At 40.2% G+C, this 14549-nt stretch overlaps 2 protein-coding genes across 6 annotated transcripts in view; both read right to left on the bottom strand.

Moving 5' to 3' along the window:
* Window positions 1-16: 16 nt before the first annotated feature.
* Window positions 17-4431, bottom strand: asb4 (ankyrin repeat and SOCS box containing 4). Its single transcript, XM_026299646.2, is given in 7 exon segments — window positions 17-1602; window positions 1896-2009; window positions 2109-2356; window positions 2452-2694; window positions 2767-3066; window positions 3887-4407; window positions 4409-4431. Coding segments are annotated over 7 exon segments (1638 nt in total). The 3' UTR covers window positions 17-1413.
* Window positions 4432-4915: 484 nt separating this feature from the next.
* The window catches only part of ppp1r9a (protein phosphatase 1, regulatory subunit 9A), a 44004-nt gene continuing 34370 nt past the window's right edge, over window positions 4916-14549 (bottom strand). For 2 of the 5 annotated variants that reach the window (XM_026300081.2, XM_026300082.1), the window contains exons 10-21: window positions 14393-14489; window positions 13544-13679; window positions 12289-12377; window positions 11346-11448; window positions 11064-11133; window positions 10686-10745; window positions 10421-10469; window positions 10166-10210; window positions 8647-8766; window positions 8069-8092; window positions 7604-7786; window positions 4916-7243 (exon numbers count right to left, since the gene is read on the bottom strand). In XM_026300081.2, coding sequence (XP_026155866.1) covers window positions 7061-7243; window positions 7604-7786; window positions 8069-8092; window positions 8647-8766; window positions 10166-10210; window positions 10421-10469; window positions 10686-10745; window positions 11064-11133; window positions 11346-11448; window positions 12289-12377; window positions 13544-13679; window positions 14393-14489 — 1159 coding nt within the window. In that variant the 3' untranslated portion in view covers window positions 4916-7060. The remainder of the gene's footprint in view (window positions 7244-7603; window positions 7787-8068; window positions 8093-8646; window positions 8767-10165; window positions 10211-10420; window positions 10470-10685; window positions 10746-11063; window positions 11134-11345; window positions 11449-12288; window positions 12378-13543; window positions 13680-14392; window positions 14490-14549) is intronic. The other 3 variants (XM_026300085.2, XM_026300083.2, XM_026300086.2) reach the window with 3 other exon arrangements.

A 14549-nucleotide genomic window follows, 5' to 3' on the forward strand; every position in this document is an offset into this window, starting at 1 on the left:
AAAATAACAAGTGAATTTTGAAAATAAAAACCATCATGTCACTTCTCAGTACGTCATTTCTTTGCTATTTTGTTTCCTTGCAGCATTTATGCATATTGTTAAAGGTTTAATCAAAACAGAAAATAGTATAAATGGTTTCTTGTGTGATAAGTAAACAGCTCCATGTGTTGCATCTGTCTGTAACATCTCTGAAAGCTGTTGACTCCCACATTGTCCTCCCAACTCTCTCTTTTCCCTCCACAGCTTGTTTTAGGAAACTTTGCTCTGCTTGCCTGTCACTGTCTTAGACACAGTCCACTGCTTTTTTGTGGCCAGCAGCCAATAGGGGCTGAGAACAGGCTGTCCTTCTGTTTCACCCCTTCATTAGGGTGCCCACATGCTGCTCTCTATCCTGTTCTTTTCTGTTTTCCAGTTCACTGGTCTGGTGGCAGTACAAACACAGCATTATGTAAACTCATTCTCTGATGCAACAGTACAGAAGGCAAAAATAAGATCACTGCAATGTCAGACTCAATGCAGTAGTTAATGTTGAGTAAACCTTTTCCCTTTAAGGGAGTCAAGTCTGATCCTGGAGTCATCCAGATTAATTGCCCTCTACAGAAGATGTGTGGTTACTGCAGACTGAAAGAGCTACAACACAGATTTCATTTGGATCACTTGCTGTTGTTTGAGCCTTTCATAAATATGTATATATATATATATATATATTGGAAGCATTGATACTGTCTCTCTTGCATTAATATAAAATAAGGGTACACACTTTAAATTCTTAAAGTAATGATAGAATTACCTAAGTTTTTGGATGATTGAGAGAAATAATATTCAAATATTAATCAGCGAAGGGTCTTGTTTTGTTTGTGTAGTTCTGTATCTATTTCCAGCTAAGGAATAAATTATACTGGTCCATGAGTGCAGCTGTATGTGCAGTCCATCAGAAAAACAAGCACTTGTTGTAGAGTGCTTTGTCAAGGGTTTGATCTCCAAACAGTGGGGTATCGTGAGAGTGAGCCTGAAGGATGGTTGCCAGGTAAATTTGGATCTGAAACATGAAGCTGCACTGTAATAGGGAGTCCAGCTGGTCACCACTGCACTGATGGAACATTTGTGCGTTAAAGCTTCTGGATTGTAAGTCATCTGAAATGAGCTCCACTGCAGAACAGGCAGCTTGTCCATAGGTGGGTCCTGTACTGTCCAACACCAAAGAGGGATTTTTTTTTTTTATGTTCCAGTCAAAAGCCTCTGGGCCAAAATATAAAAGGTACAGCACTTAGTGACATCCCCTACCAGCTGCATTTTCACTTTAGAGTGTTAAACTGTATTTTTTAAAAATAAAATCAGGTGATAGCATGTGTATTAAAAACGTCCCATATTGAAGCTCGTCCATTAACTGAAGCTGAACAAAAATAATGTCCATCAGTACAGTATCCCCTCAGGTTCCAGTAATAAATATTTCTTCATGGGAGATGGCAGAGGCAGCTGTTCTACACCCCTGTGACAAAACCCACCTAGGCTGGCTCTGATGGCACATCTGGTCAGGTGAAGCAGGCTGCGAGGACTGTTGGCGCAAACAGCAAACAAAGAGTTGTAGAAGTCTTCATGTCGCTGAGGAAGCAAAAAGAATCAGGCGTTTTGAGATAGTGTGGTTTCACTTTACATCAAGCATACATGTTACGGGTTGAAAACAAATCACCAATGTCTAAACAAATCTAAAAATTTGCATGTTGCAGTCCGACCTGTTTTGATTGTGTATATGTGTCTTTCAAAAGAGAACAGTTTATTTAAAGTGAATTATTTTTCTATATACCGCTTCTTACACTTAGGACTATTTTGCTTTTTTAAACAGACTAGTGGTATTTCATACTATTTATGTACAGTTGATCATTTTACTACAGTACCTTGTAGCAGTCATCTGGAATGGCAGTGCTCCATTTCTTTGTGGGCTTTAAATGTTCATAAGAGTTGACCAGGACTTCTATTACTCTGGGGTAATCATGGCAGGACTGTAACACCTGTACCCAATAACACATACCATTATACCACCCAGGATGCTATTTGTCATAAATGCAATTCATGGGTAAAATATCACATAGTAACATCAGTCTCTGTACCTTGTGGAACTGTGGTGGGTAGATTCGAGCAGCGTTCCAGTTGAGAAGCAGCTGACAGCAGAGCTCAGGTATGGCCATAGGCCTGACATCAGTCACTTTGAGGACATACTGTATGGGGGCACAGCCATTGATGTCCATGGCTCGAGAATCTGCACCAGCCTCCAGCAGCATCTGCATCAATATGTGATCACAGTTCCAGGCTGCTTTGTGAAGAGCTGTTTTATGGTCTTCTTCTTGGAGGTTGGGATCTGGACCAGGAGGGAAATGTTGTAGGAGGCAAACTTCAAAAACCTGCAAGATACACAACTATGTCATGAGTAAAAAGCCATGTTGAGATCCTCACCTGCTTTGTGGTCCAGCAGAAGGCGGCAAACTAAATGGTGATCTTCACTGTAAATTTGTTCTTTAATGTCAAAAGCCCAGAAGGCTGCAGTCATCAGAGGCGTCTCCTGGAAAGCGTTGACTGCGTCCACGGATGCTCCATGGACCAAATAGAGAGCCACCAACTCTGGAACACCAAATCTGGCTGCTGTGTGTAATGGCGTGTCCTCATCACTGTTATGGCTGGCCATGTTGACTTTGGCACCTGCATGGGAATAAAGTTATTATTTTCCTATTATAGTGGCTTCAACAGTCTCTGTATGTTTTGCCTCCTGACCCTTGAGGATGAGCTGCTTGGCGCAGTCCACAGACTTCCTGGTGATGCAGTAGTGCAGTGGTGTGTGTCCACTCAGTGACAGGCTGCTGATCTTTGCCCCGTGAGCCAAAAGCAAAGCCACACAGTCACTGTTTGAGACCTCACAGGCCACATGCAGTGGTGTCTTCCCATTGGGCATCTGGTTCACAGCTGCACCTTTCTGAAGTAGCACCAGCGCCGTTTCCACAGCATTGTACATCATGCACACATGAATAGCCATTGCCCAGGAATTCTCCAGCTTGTGGCCTGGTAGCCAATAACCTGTAGCAAATGAAAGAAATAAAGAGTTTGATAATAAAGGACAGCAGTGCTGATATTATTTCTGATTTGCAGTAGATTTACATCTCATAATGAATTGAAAGATATTGAAGATAAGATAAACAATGGACCCAGATATTGTTTCATATCACATTTATTTCATTGTCGTCTGAAGAAGTAAGATTATAAATCCATCCATCCATCCATCCATTATCTATACCCACTTATTCCTAACCAGGGTCACAGGGATCAGCTGGAGCCTATCCCAGCTCTCTTTGGGTGAAAGGCAGGGGTCCACCCTGGACAGGTCACCAGTCCATCACAGGGCCACATAGAGACAAACAACCTCACACACTCACACTCACTCCTATGGGCAATTTAGAGTCACCGATCAACCTGACATACATGTTTTTGGACTGTGGGAGGAAACCAGAGTACCTGGAGAAAACCCACACAAGCACAGGGAGAACATGCAAACTCCACACAGAAAGGCCGGGTTGCAAACCCAGGACCTTCTTGCTGTGAGGCAACAGTGCTAACCACTCATCCACCATGCTGCCCCAGATTATAACTCACCCGGTGAAACTAATGTTTTGCTTAGGATCCATGTTGTTTTACCACCACCTAGTGGATTAACTATAGAACTAATCCCCTTGCTATGATATTCACAGTGCTGAATGTTCTACTATGTTTTTTAACAAATGCTTTGGACCATAAACTTGTATCTATCTATAGATACTCATAAAATTAAGGGTTTAAGGACTACTTATCGTTCTGTGGTAGAAATACTCACAACGGTATCTCATCCCACTTCCTCTCTTACCTTGTTTATATGAGGCTAGAACCATGCTAGGGTCCTCCACCTCCAGCACGGTGTCAATGTCTAGTTTGCCACTGTGCAGAATCTGCAGGACCTCCTGAGCATTGTTGGCCTGCAGGGCCTTCAGGAACCGTTGCTTCAGCTCCTTAACAGCAAGTTGTCTGGGGGTCAACTTCTCCATTGCCTCTCTAAGAGATTGGCCTCTCACTGCCAAACCAGCTGGCTCAGATGTTAATGTTCTCCACACAGCATGGAGGAGACTGAAAACGAATGCACAAATGGCAATAATGAAAGAATTAAGCATACCCACATTGGAATAGCCTTTGCGAACCAATCCATGGGAGACATATGAGTAAAGACTGGAAATTAACCACAAGAAAAGAGACAACAAGTAACGGGGGGAGTCAACAGAGGGAGAAAATAGTCCTGGAGTGAAATTAGGCTGAATATAAATAGCAAGCCTAGAGGGAGGGAGTGGAGAGCTACAGCTGACTGTGTCTGGCTCAGGGCCTGTCACTTTGCTGTGATGTCCACTGAGAGAAAGGCATCGTGCAGATGGTTGCATGACAGTGGTACAGCAGAGGTTTCAGAGAGGAAGATCATCTCATATTTTCTTCTATTCTCCTATCATAAAATGACTGAACTGGAGAAATAATAATAATAAAAAAAAAAACACTAATAAACAGTGACGTGCATTGCACACTTTCGGACACGTGGATACAGATTCCGTCTGGCTAGAAAATGAGTACTTAAGCCTATGTAGAGCAAGGCACACAAAAATAAAAACAAAAGCAAACTATGGACAGTGACTGCACATTTTATTCAGCGTGACAACTGCCCCCTCAAAAGTTTCAGAATGCAAAAAAAGGAGCAAGATAATGACAAAAAGGAGGAGGAGAATAAGTACAACTTATTAAAAGAGTGAATGCACAGCTAGAGGTTGTTAACTTTTGTTCTCTACACACGTGACTGACAAACCCTTTCAGACATCTTAAAATTTGTACTTTTTTTTTTTTTTTTTTGCCTGCAAGGAGCACCAGGGTCTCATCCATTCATTGGTTTCATCATGCCAGGCAAGCCAAGTCAAGCACATAGAAAATATCTAAAATCACCTATTAGCTCAGGTCTGACCCTTTGGCCTGTTCAGTTCTCTGACAAACTGTGCACACACGCTGACACAATAGAAACAAGGCTTCTTCAGCATATTGCTCTGAGTGTTTTTCCTATAACATACTAAAGAACCAAAGAGTACAGTCTGTGGACTGATGTGAAAGGGTGGAGGGTATTCACAGAAGGGTTCAAGTGTTACGAAAGATTTCATAAGAACACATCATGAGCAGTTTATTGGAGCAGCACTATTGTGGTGACAAAGGAAAATCACAAACACAATGGGATAGTATTGTATTTTGTTCTCACTTTAACAAAGTTGAAACCCTTCTCACTTAATTTGAAAATAACCATAATGTTAATCTCTTACTGAATAGTTTTAATGATGTTTTGGCAAAAGGAGGTAATCATACAATTCTGGATATTTCATTATTAAGTGTTAATCTTATTTTGTATAAGTTACAATAAACAAGAGTCAATTGCTTCATTAAACGCAGAAATAATAAATAGTAACATTAACAGATCAGTGATACCTGTGTTACTGTGGCATTGCATCTGTAACCACAACTATTCTTGTTCTAAACAGTAGGCAGGGCCCTTAGGACATAAAGAAAGTCATAATCAAAGCTGCCTTCATTTTTTATCACGGTGAATCTGGTGTCTCTATATTTACTGTAAATCTACGGAATGATTCTTGGGAATGATAAAGAAGTAACACAGGAAAACACGTGTCTCGGTTAGCTTCAAGTCTAAAACAAGAACTGCATAAATTACATATGTCAAAAAGTAATTTAAAAAGGGGTTTTTTTTCATCTAAGTAAATCAAAATTTTGTAAGTCTTACTGAAACCACTTTCGTAAGAAAATGAAAACTATATTGCATTTAGCAGGTGCTATTTCCAGTATAACATCAGTAGTATCGGCTAATGTTCATGACAGTTGCTGCTTCCCCTGCATGTCTGTGATCAGAGAGATGACAGCATCAGAAATGGGACGAGTCACTTTAGTCTACTGTAGGTGTTTCGACACTCACACAGAAGCGGGTAGAGATCAGAAAAAATTCTACTACTCTAGAATTTCTAAAGGCAGCAGCGGGGTATTAGTTATTGTGAAAATATAAAAAGAGGTCAAAAGCAGGTTACAAGCAGAGTGAATGCAACATTAGGAAGTTTCATTTCATCATCCTTTTTTGTTCTGAATGGTATGGGTTTGGGTAAGTTACAAATTTTATCACTGCTGTACCTGAAGTTTTTAGAACCAGTCCACTTAGTATGTTCTTGTCATCAATCTGCTTTAATGTGGTACGTGAACGGAGCACTGGGCGAGCCAGTGCAGAGGTTATATTTACAGTGTTTGCACTTCCAGTGTTCTTGCAAACAGAGCCAGTTTGTTTCTCCCAGTGATTCCTGGTTCCCAGTTCAGTTCCATACGGAAAGTTCCAGTGTTGGCTTCTTCAGTAGTGAAAGCAAGCAGCATAGGGACACCCAGGGGTGGGAGAAGAGTATTGCCTCGTACAGTATACTCCATCACACAGGCCTGCCCTGCGTGTGCTTCAGAGCAGTAGAGAAATTCCACTTATCTATGTATCTGAACAGGATATACATAAGTCTATCAAAATGGCACATCAGATATATTTGTATCTGTATTTATCACGGTATATGTACAGTACACGGTCGCTGTGTCTAAAGGTGCTGTGATGTCAACACAGATGGCTCTAAGGATGATATGGGATGAAACCTTTCACAGACTTCATACTGTATGTATTTGAATAAATAAACCCATTTACATGCTATAAACAGCGAAATAAATAGAAATTAGTATATTCAGAAATGGTTAAAAACAGACTGGTGTAAAATGAGGCAAATGAAGGGACAATATCCTATTACCAAAGTGCTATTTTGGTTTAATTTGCTTGGTGAAGAGGTCACTAAGTCTCCAACAACTGGGGGTGGAGCTCCACCACTGTAGGCATCCTTTAAGGTTTGTTTGTGGGGCCTACTGACGTTCTGTTCCTCGAGATGCTACTTGCTGTGGTGCTACAGTAAAGCGAGAGTGGATCCAGCAGTTCACTTCACTTGGCTGCGCTTTCTTTACGCGCCTCTTTCTGCTGCTTCTCAAGCTCTCTCTTCCTTAGCTTCTCGCGCTGTTTCTCCACCTTCTCACGGTTCCTCTTGGCCTTCTCCATCACAACCTTAAGGTCTTTGATTTTCTTCTTGATCAGGCTACGGTCCTGTGAAGAAGTGACTCCAAGGGCCTGAAACAAAGAAATATGCATAGCATCCTTCTTCCTTTGGTCTACCTAGAGAATTTACATTACATTATAGACTGAGGGATAATACATTTTTGAGGCTATATAAAGAAAATCTGTTATCAATATATACCCATATTTTCTTATTTTAATCTAAAGACATAATTTTGACAAATAAATGCCCTCAGTGACAAACTATGAAATGGTAGCGCTGTTAAAATTACAGTACCAGTTTCTTAATGAAATGAATTGCCTTGTGTTCAAAATGTAGGGCAATGCTAAAATACTATTATATATGTGGGCTCTAATTTATCTACATGTTAACAGAGTATATGCATATAAAACACAAATTTTAACCTTCAGTACCTTGAGCTCAGCACTATCCAGCTGTAGCAGCTGCTCTCCATCTATGTTTTTGGCAGTGAATTCGAGGATATGGTGTTCTAAGTTGAGACCCATGAGCCAGCGGGCCACTTGCTGGGAGGTCCACTCTGTAATGCTGCGGTTCTGCCACTGACACTGCTTTGCAGACCGTCCCTCGTCTAGAATCTGAATATGTAGGAGTAACAGAAAGACACAGATGAGGTGTATCCAGGTATAACATACAGAAAGTATTCAAATGAAACTTGACACCACCATAGAAATGCAGAACCAACTATGTTCCCAACTATGTTCTGTATGCTACATCCTACAGCAATACACATTGACACGTGGAACAAGGATCATTCTTCACTGTGGAACATGTATATGAATGAAACACAGACACATGTCCTAAACTAAACACACATGGAAAGACAAACATGCAGTAAAACACATGTTCTCTTGTCTCACCTCATCATCTATCATATCCAGACTCTGAATGTGGCAGCACAGAAAACAACAGAAGATCACTAGGTTGTTAACAGAACTGAAACAAAATTGCTTCTGCTACAGCAGCATAAAACAACATTTGGACGCAATGAGTCTAAACTGATGCATTGATTTTAGCTTTTTATGCTCTGTAAGAAAAATATGAGAAAAAACTACTTCCTGTCAAATGTATCTATGAAAATGATAAAAACGGTGGGGGTGGTGGTGGGGACAGCAGCAAAATACTGTAAAAATAAACAATACAAAAGAACATTGTGGGACTAAATTTTACTTTTGTGTTTTACTTGTTTGCATTTTCATGTATTTTTTTGAAGTGTAAATATCAGAATTTTTACAAAGTGTGGGTCCACTACTGAACTGACAAGGTGTGTTAGTACTTGTATTTGTTTGAACTATTCACTTTCTAAGCTTCATACTTTATACTTTTGACGAGGCTCAACAACATAACTCTCATCACATTTCATCTTACAAACTATAATAACTTGGCCTAATATGGAACCTCCTGTCAAAGAGAAAACGGTTGTAATATTTGAGTGTACCTCATCTGAAGAGAGCATCAGGCTGTGTGAGCCTCCCGACATCTTGGCCTCACTCAGCAGACCGCTGATCTCCACTGAGCTACTGCTGCTGGCACTCAGATCATCGTTCAGAGTGGGTCCCTGAGAAATCAACAACACACTTATAAGACTCGTGGTAAGAGCCAAATGGTTCTGAGGCTGAATTTAGTTGATTATTTGGAGTGCTTCTCTCTTGATCTTCCTGTGAAGTGTTACTGGGTAAAGGCGACATGATGTTGCATTAGTATGATGATACTGTAAATTTAATCAAGGGTGTGTTATTAAAATCTACTTCTTGAATGGAGAATGAGTCAAATCAATGAGGGATTTTCCTCTGAGCATGTACCAGAATGACTGATGTTTGAATATAGTATATGAGAGTACAGCAGTGTAACATATTTCAGCTGCATGATAGACTGCAAGAAGACAGGGCAGTGCACATCCTTCATTTTGAAGATGTTACATTGCAGCACAAAGTGTCAGTGTGGTTAGTGGTTAGAAATAATGTTAAGTGGATGCAATCCAGGACTAAAACTCTCTCTGTGTCCTTGTGTGTGTGAGCGTGTGGACATTAAGGGAATTACACTAAGATCCCAGGTCTATGTTTAGACAGGTAGAGACAAAGTGCAGCTGAAAAAATAGACACCACTGTATCAGGAGAGGACTTAGTGCAAATGCTGCTCTGTGGGAAAATCCGTTTTGGATTATCAGACAACATGAAAACATAATGTTTTCACTAAGGGGGAAATACTTTCTGTGGACTGTTTATTTCCTTTTGTCCACTTGGAATTTACATTATTCTCTAAAAACCATCAAATAATAGAACGACCCATGATTTCAGTCCAAAATGTATTCTTTCATATAATATTTTAAACTGTTAAATCTAGAGCTTTGCCTGACATTCAGTTATATACTCTTTCTTAAAGGAATTATTTGCATTTAAGCACTGTTTGAGGTCTTACAGCTTCAGACTTTCAGCTTTCTGGGCAGAATCCTTACTTAAAAGCTCCACATCACTATTAATGCGCATAAATTCTGCATTGATTTATCTTCTGATGTGCACTCTTCTTAAGCTGAGAGCATGTCCTTGGAGAGGAAAAAGGACTGGATTGGAGCAGGATCAAAAATAATCTTTTTAATCCTGATGCAACCACATCTGATATTACACAGAACTAGAAACAGTTTTCTTGCATGTACCTACACTGTAACAAATGCATATGTGAACAACTTTAACCTTATTATATCAGTATGACATTTAATTGAGTCAAGATTCATTACGAACACTGTGAATTGATTTAGAGTGGGAAATCAGTTTTCCACAAAATTGAACATTGCTTTGCAAAAGAGCCATTTAGGATAATGTCATTTGCAATTAAGCATTCCTGCGATTGTGCCACTGTAATTCCCATTGATTCCAAGCTCTGTTTATCTTTTAGAGTAGCAACACAAATACACAATTGAGGCATAATTGAACAAAACACAAATGAACCCAATACAATACCAAGTAATGTGAATAGGAAAAGAAGTAGGGCCATGTAAGGGAGGTCTGTTCAACAGAAATAACACAACACGTCAAAGGTGAGTGGCATTTTCATTAATCTTATATCACAGTACAGTGTGTAAGTCTGGCCAAAAGCCTGCTTGGCCTCAACCTATAAGTGCATTACACAGGGCAAAGCAATTTTTCCACCCTCACTATTGGTATTGATATATAGTATTGTGTGATTATTTGCTCAATGTACCAGTTGTCATGTACCTTAGCCTTGTGTTTCTCTGAACTGTCATCTGCTGATGGCTCTGTGGAGCTGACGGACACAGGAAGAGAGAAAAGGAGGTAGAAATGAAAAACAGGTCAGTAGTGATGATTGCTGTGCCACACCTTCAGAAACAGTCATCAAGATCAGGTACAAGAAAAAACATCTAAAGCTGCTGAACATTGTCCTGCAGTTCAGCGTCCAATAAATGGAAACAGACAAGCAAGAGAAACACAGCACTGCAACTCTGAGGTAAAGGTTATTTACCTGTTTCCAGGGGAGGCTCTGGGATCTTTGTCCTTCACTTTGGTTTTCCTGAGGGAGGACCTGAATGACAAAGTGTAGTTTGAGTAAGATATGGTATGCATGAAATATTAAAAAATACACAAAATCTTTTCAGAGTTTTGCTAAATATGAACTTTAATCATTTCTAATACATTGTTAACTACATTGAGTATAAGTATTCATGCACTCTACATTGCATGTAAATATGCCTCCTCCAGTTTTTATTTTGCCATCACTGGTATTACTGACTACTGTTGTGATGTTGTGTTGTGACCGTCCATTAAATTTTCCATACTACAACAGTGTATGGAAGGACTGATGCACTAAAAAAGATGAAATAGTGTTTCACTGTTGTCTTACCCAGGGTCCAGAGCTTGTATGTGCTCCTCCAGACTGTGAGAGGGGCTCGACACCATAGCAGACTGACAACCTTTGTTGACAAACACCCCACAATAAGATAGCTCTTACTTAGATGGGCTCACACAAAAGCAAAAATACAAAAAGATGATATTAAGATAATAATGAAAGTAAGAGAAATGTGGAATTGGAACAGTGCAGTTGGGAATTTCTATCACTAGCTATTGTTGCAGATGTTTTTGCTGACTGTTTCATCCTTCATTATGAGGCAGCATTTGCACTAACCGTCCTGCAGGGCTCCTGTGGTGGACAGTGTGTGAAGTGTTCGTCTGGGGGAGCTTTCTGCACTGCCTGGGACCACACTACCACTGCCATGTCCCCCTGACACCTGAAAGCAAACATAAACAAGTAAAAAGAGAAAGAAAGATTAAATCAGCAGAAGGGGAAAGGGAGACCAATGGAAGGGTGGGAGAAAGAGTGAGATAAGACTAGAAGATGAGGAAAGTGAGTGGAGAGAAATAATTGAGAGGGAGAAAGTCAGAGAAGGAGAACTGTGCTGGATAATGAATGGATGAAAAATTAGAAGAGTGGAAAACAATGGCGCAGAAATTGTCAGAGGGAAAAAAAAAGGCAAAGAATTAAGTGCAACCAAAAGAAAATTGATCTGAAAGACCAATACTGCAGGTTAATCTGAGAGAAGTCACTTGACATACTTTTACTATTTCTAATTCCTCGCCCTCTTTTCCCCCTGGAAGCATCGCCTGCTTTCTGTGTTCCTGCCAATTCTCATCTAGTTCTCAAGTTGTTCATCCAATCTGAACTCATTCCTGCTTTAGCTGAGTTAAGTGACAGCATTAGCCAGACGAGCCTTTCATCCAGAAAAAGACTGCGGCTGTTATCACACTGGGAGAGACAATAAGTTGTGACAGCGCCACAGACTCAATTAGAGCCGCAGATCAACATACAGCAATTAATCTATTAAAGTAATAAAGTGGAATGGACAGGGGCACACATATGCTAATTAGACACCCTGTGGTGAAATTAAAGACACATTAAATGTGAGAATAGACTTAAAAGATTAATGGTGCCTCCTTGATTAGAAACCACATCTGTCCACATCACATCTGGTTGATATTTCAACAGAGGTTGTTGCAGAGGAAATCTGTTCCAGATAAGCTTCACTGGACAAAAGAAAAATGTGCAGGTTTGTGTCTGTTTTAAAACAAACCTCTCCCTCTGTGGAGCTGATGCCGTCTCGCCCAGCTCCTCTGTAGCCCTTCCTTTTATTAGGGGAATGAGAAGAGCCCTCTGTCAGGTCTAGAATAAAACACACAGACAAACACCAAGAGGATAAGAGAGGACAGTGACAGTGACACAGCCTGACACAGTACAGGAAAAAAAAATGTGCATAACATTTGTCTACCATTGATGTGCATCTTTGTTTCAGTCTGTATTTTCAGGCCTATATATTATATATATATATATATATACACTATTAATTAATAAAGACTGAATCATTTAAAAAGATCATTTCAGCAAAGTCCATCTTCTCCTCTCACATACTCTCCCTCCTCTATATCTTGTTCTAGCCATCTCCATCACCCCCCTCTTTTTAATATTACATAATGGCCTGCGTCATTTAGATCAGTGCAGATTCAATCACTCTGTTATCCCGTCTACACTGTAAAGTATCAGATAGGTCACGCAATGTTCGGACAGATGCAGCCACTGAAATAAAACCAACAGGGTGTTAAAAGACTCAAGGAGAACAAAGCCAGACAGATGTGTTCTAAAGGGATTACATCTTTGTGTGTGAAGTAAAGCTACAGTCAGAGGTAAAAGTATGTGAAGGTTAAGGCACCACGAAGGATTTGTAGTGTGCGTAAGAAGTACACTGTCTGAACTTTATCTATGTGTCTGTGCAGATGCCTAAGCCCATGTTTACAGTGCAGAACAATGTCCCAGTGTCCTCCAAAGAGACTCAAACTGCAGGGAGTAAAAAAGGGCTATGGCAGTGTTGTTGAGGTGAATCATGAGTCAACTTAAGGACAAACAACCTCTCTAGGTACTTTATTATTATTACTTTATTTACACCATCTGTACTGAAGTGAAACAAAAAAAAAAGAAACTGGTAACAATTGGAGGCTCTAAGAAGTCACTGCACCCAGCCAAGACAAACTTCTGCCAGTAACTCACTGTAAAACCACAATTTGTGCATACATTTGGATTATGGTGTGAATTAAACAAGATGTACAACATGCAGATTAGTAGCTTTAGGAATGTGTTACAGTCATTTGACCCTTATTACAATATTTGTGCAAGGTGACAGACTGGCTCCAGATTTGGTCTGAACAAATAGACTTCAGAGCAGTATTGATCCTCTCATCTGATGCTCAGCAAGGAAATGAATAATTGTATTTGTAAAAATGAAAATCTATTAATTTAAATCAGAAACAACATAATTATGATTCCCACAAACAGACCTCTGGCTTGTGCTGGAGCCCTGTTCGGACTGCGCTGCTGAGCGCCGAGCCTCTCAGCACTGTTACTGTTGTTGTTGTTGACCTGGAGGCCATTCTGCTTCATCAGTTGCATCAGCTCAGACTCCAATGCTGCAATCTGTAGGGGTGGAGGAACAAATCAATGTCAATTAGCCTTATTATAACAACTGCTTTACAGCACTGAAATAAGTGCGCTATATGGTGAGCAGTGAATAATTCATCTTTTGAATCCATTCAAATGCTACGCTCTTACTACAGTTGACCAAGTGCACATAAAAATGCACAAATCATATATTTGAATCTACAGTACATTTATATAGCCACATGTCAGTGCAGTTAAAGCATAAATATTTTGTGTTGTTGATGACTGAAATTTTAAATGATACTGTTTTCTCTCTGCTCCTGCCTGTGCCACACTTCACCATTCACCCTTCACGACGCACTGCAATGAAAGAACAAGTGTTTGGTGTGAAGAATAATGGTGGGGGACGGTCGAGTCGACTACCCATTCAGCTGCATGGGTGTTGAAGACAACAAATACAATTGTTGTGTTTTAAGACAAGAAAGTAGAAAATCAATACAGAGTTTGACAAAAGAACCAGCCACAGTCCCCTGGACAACAAATTGCTAAATTGCTTGTTTCTCATGTGAGCTGTGTAAAACCCCAAACTCTTGTTGGTTCTTTAGCACAGAAAGGACCTGTAGTGTTCATTCTTTTATTTTAACTTCAGGGACTTTTCTGTCATTTGCAGACACAGAACCACTGAACAGCAGAAAGGTATGCAGTAATCAGAGAGATGGACAGAATAAGATTAAAAAGATTCAGTGTACCCTGACTTGCAGTCCCTGGATCTCAGCCAGGTGAGCTTTCTCAGCCTCCTCAAGTCGCCTTCTTTCCGCATCTTCCTTCTGGATGAACACTACCTCTCTGGTGGGCAAGAGCAGGATAGGGGGAGGGTGAGGTAATATGTTGTTAATACAGGGATTT

The sequence above is a fragment of the Mastacembelus armatus genome, chromosome 11 (assembly GCF_900324485.2).
Source record: "Mastacembelus armatus chromosome 11, fMasArm1.2, whole genome shotgun sequence".
NCBI lineage: Eukaryota > Metazoa > Chordata > Actinopteri > Synbranchiformes > Mastacembelidae > Mastacembelus > Mastacembelus armatus.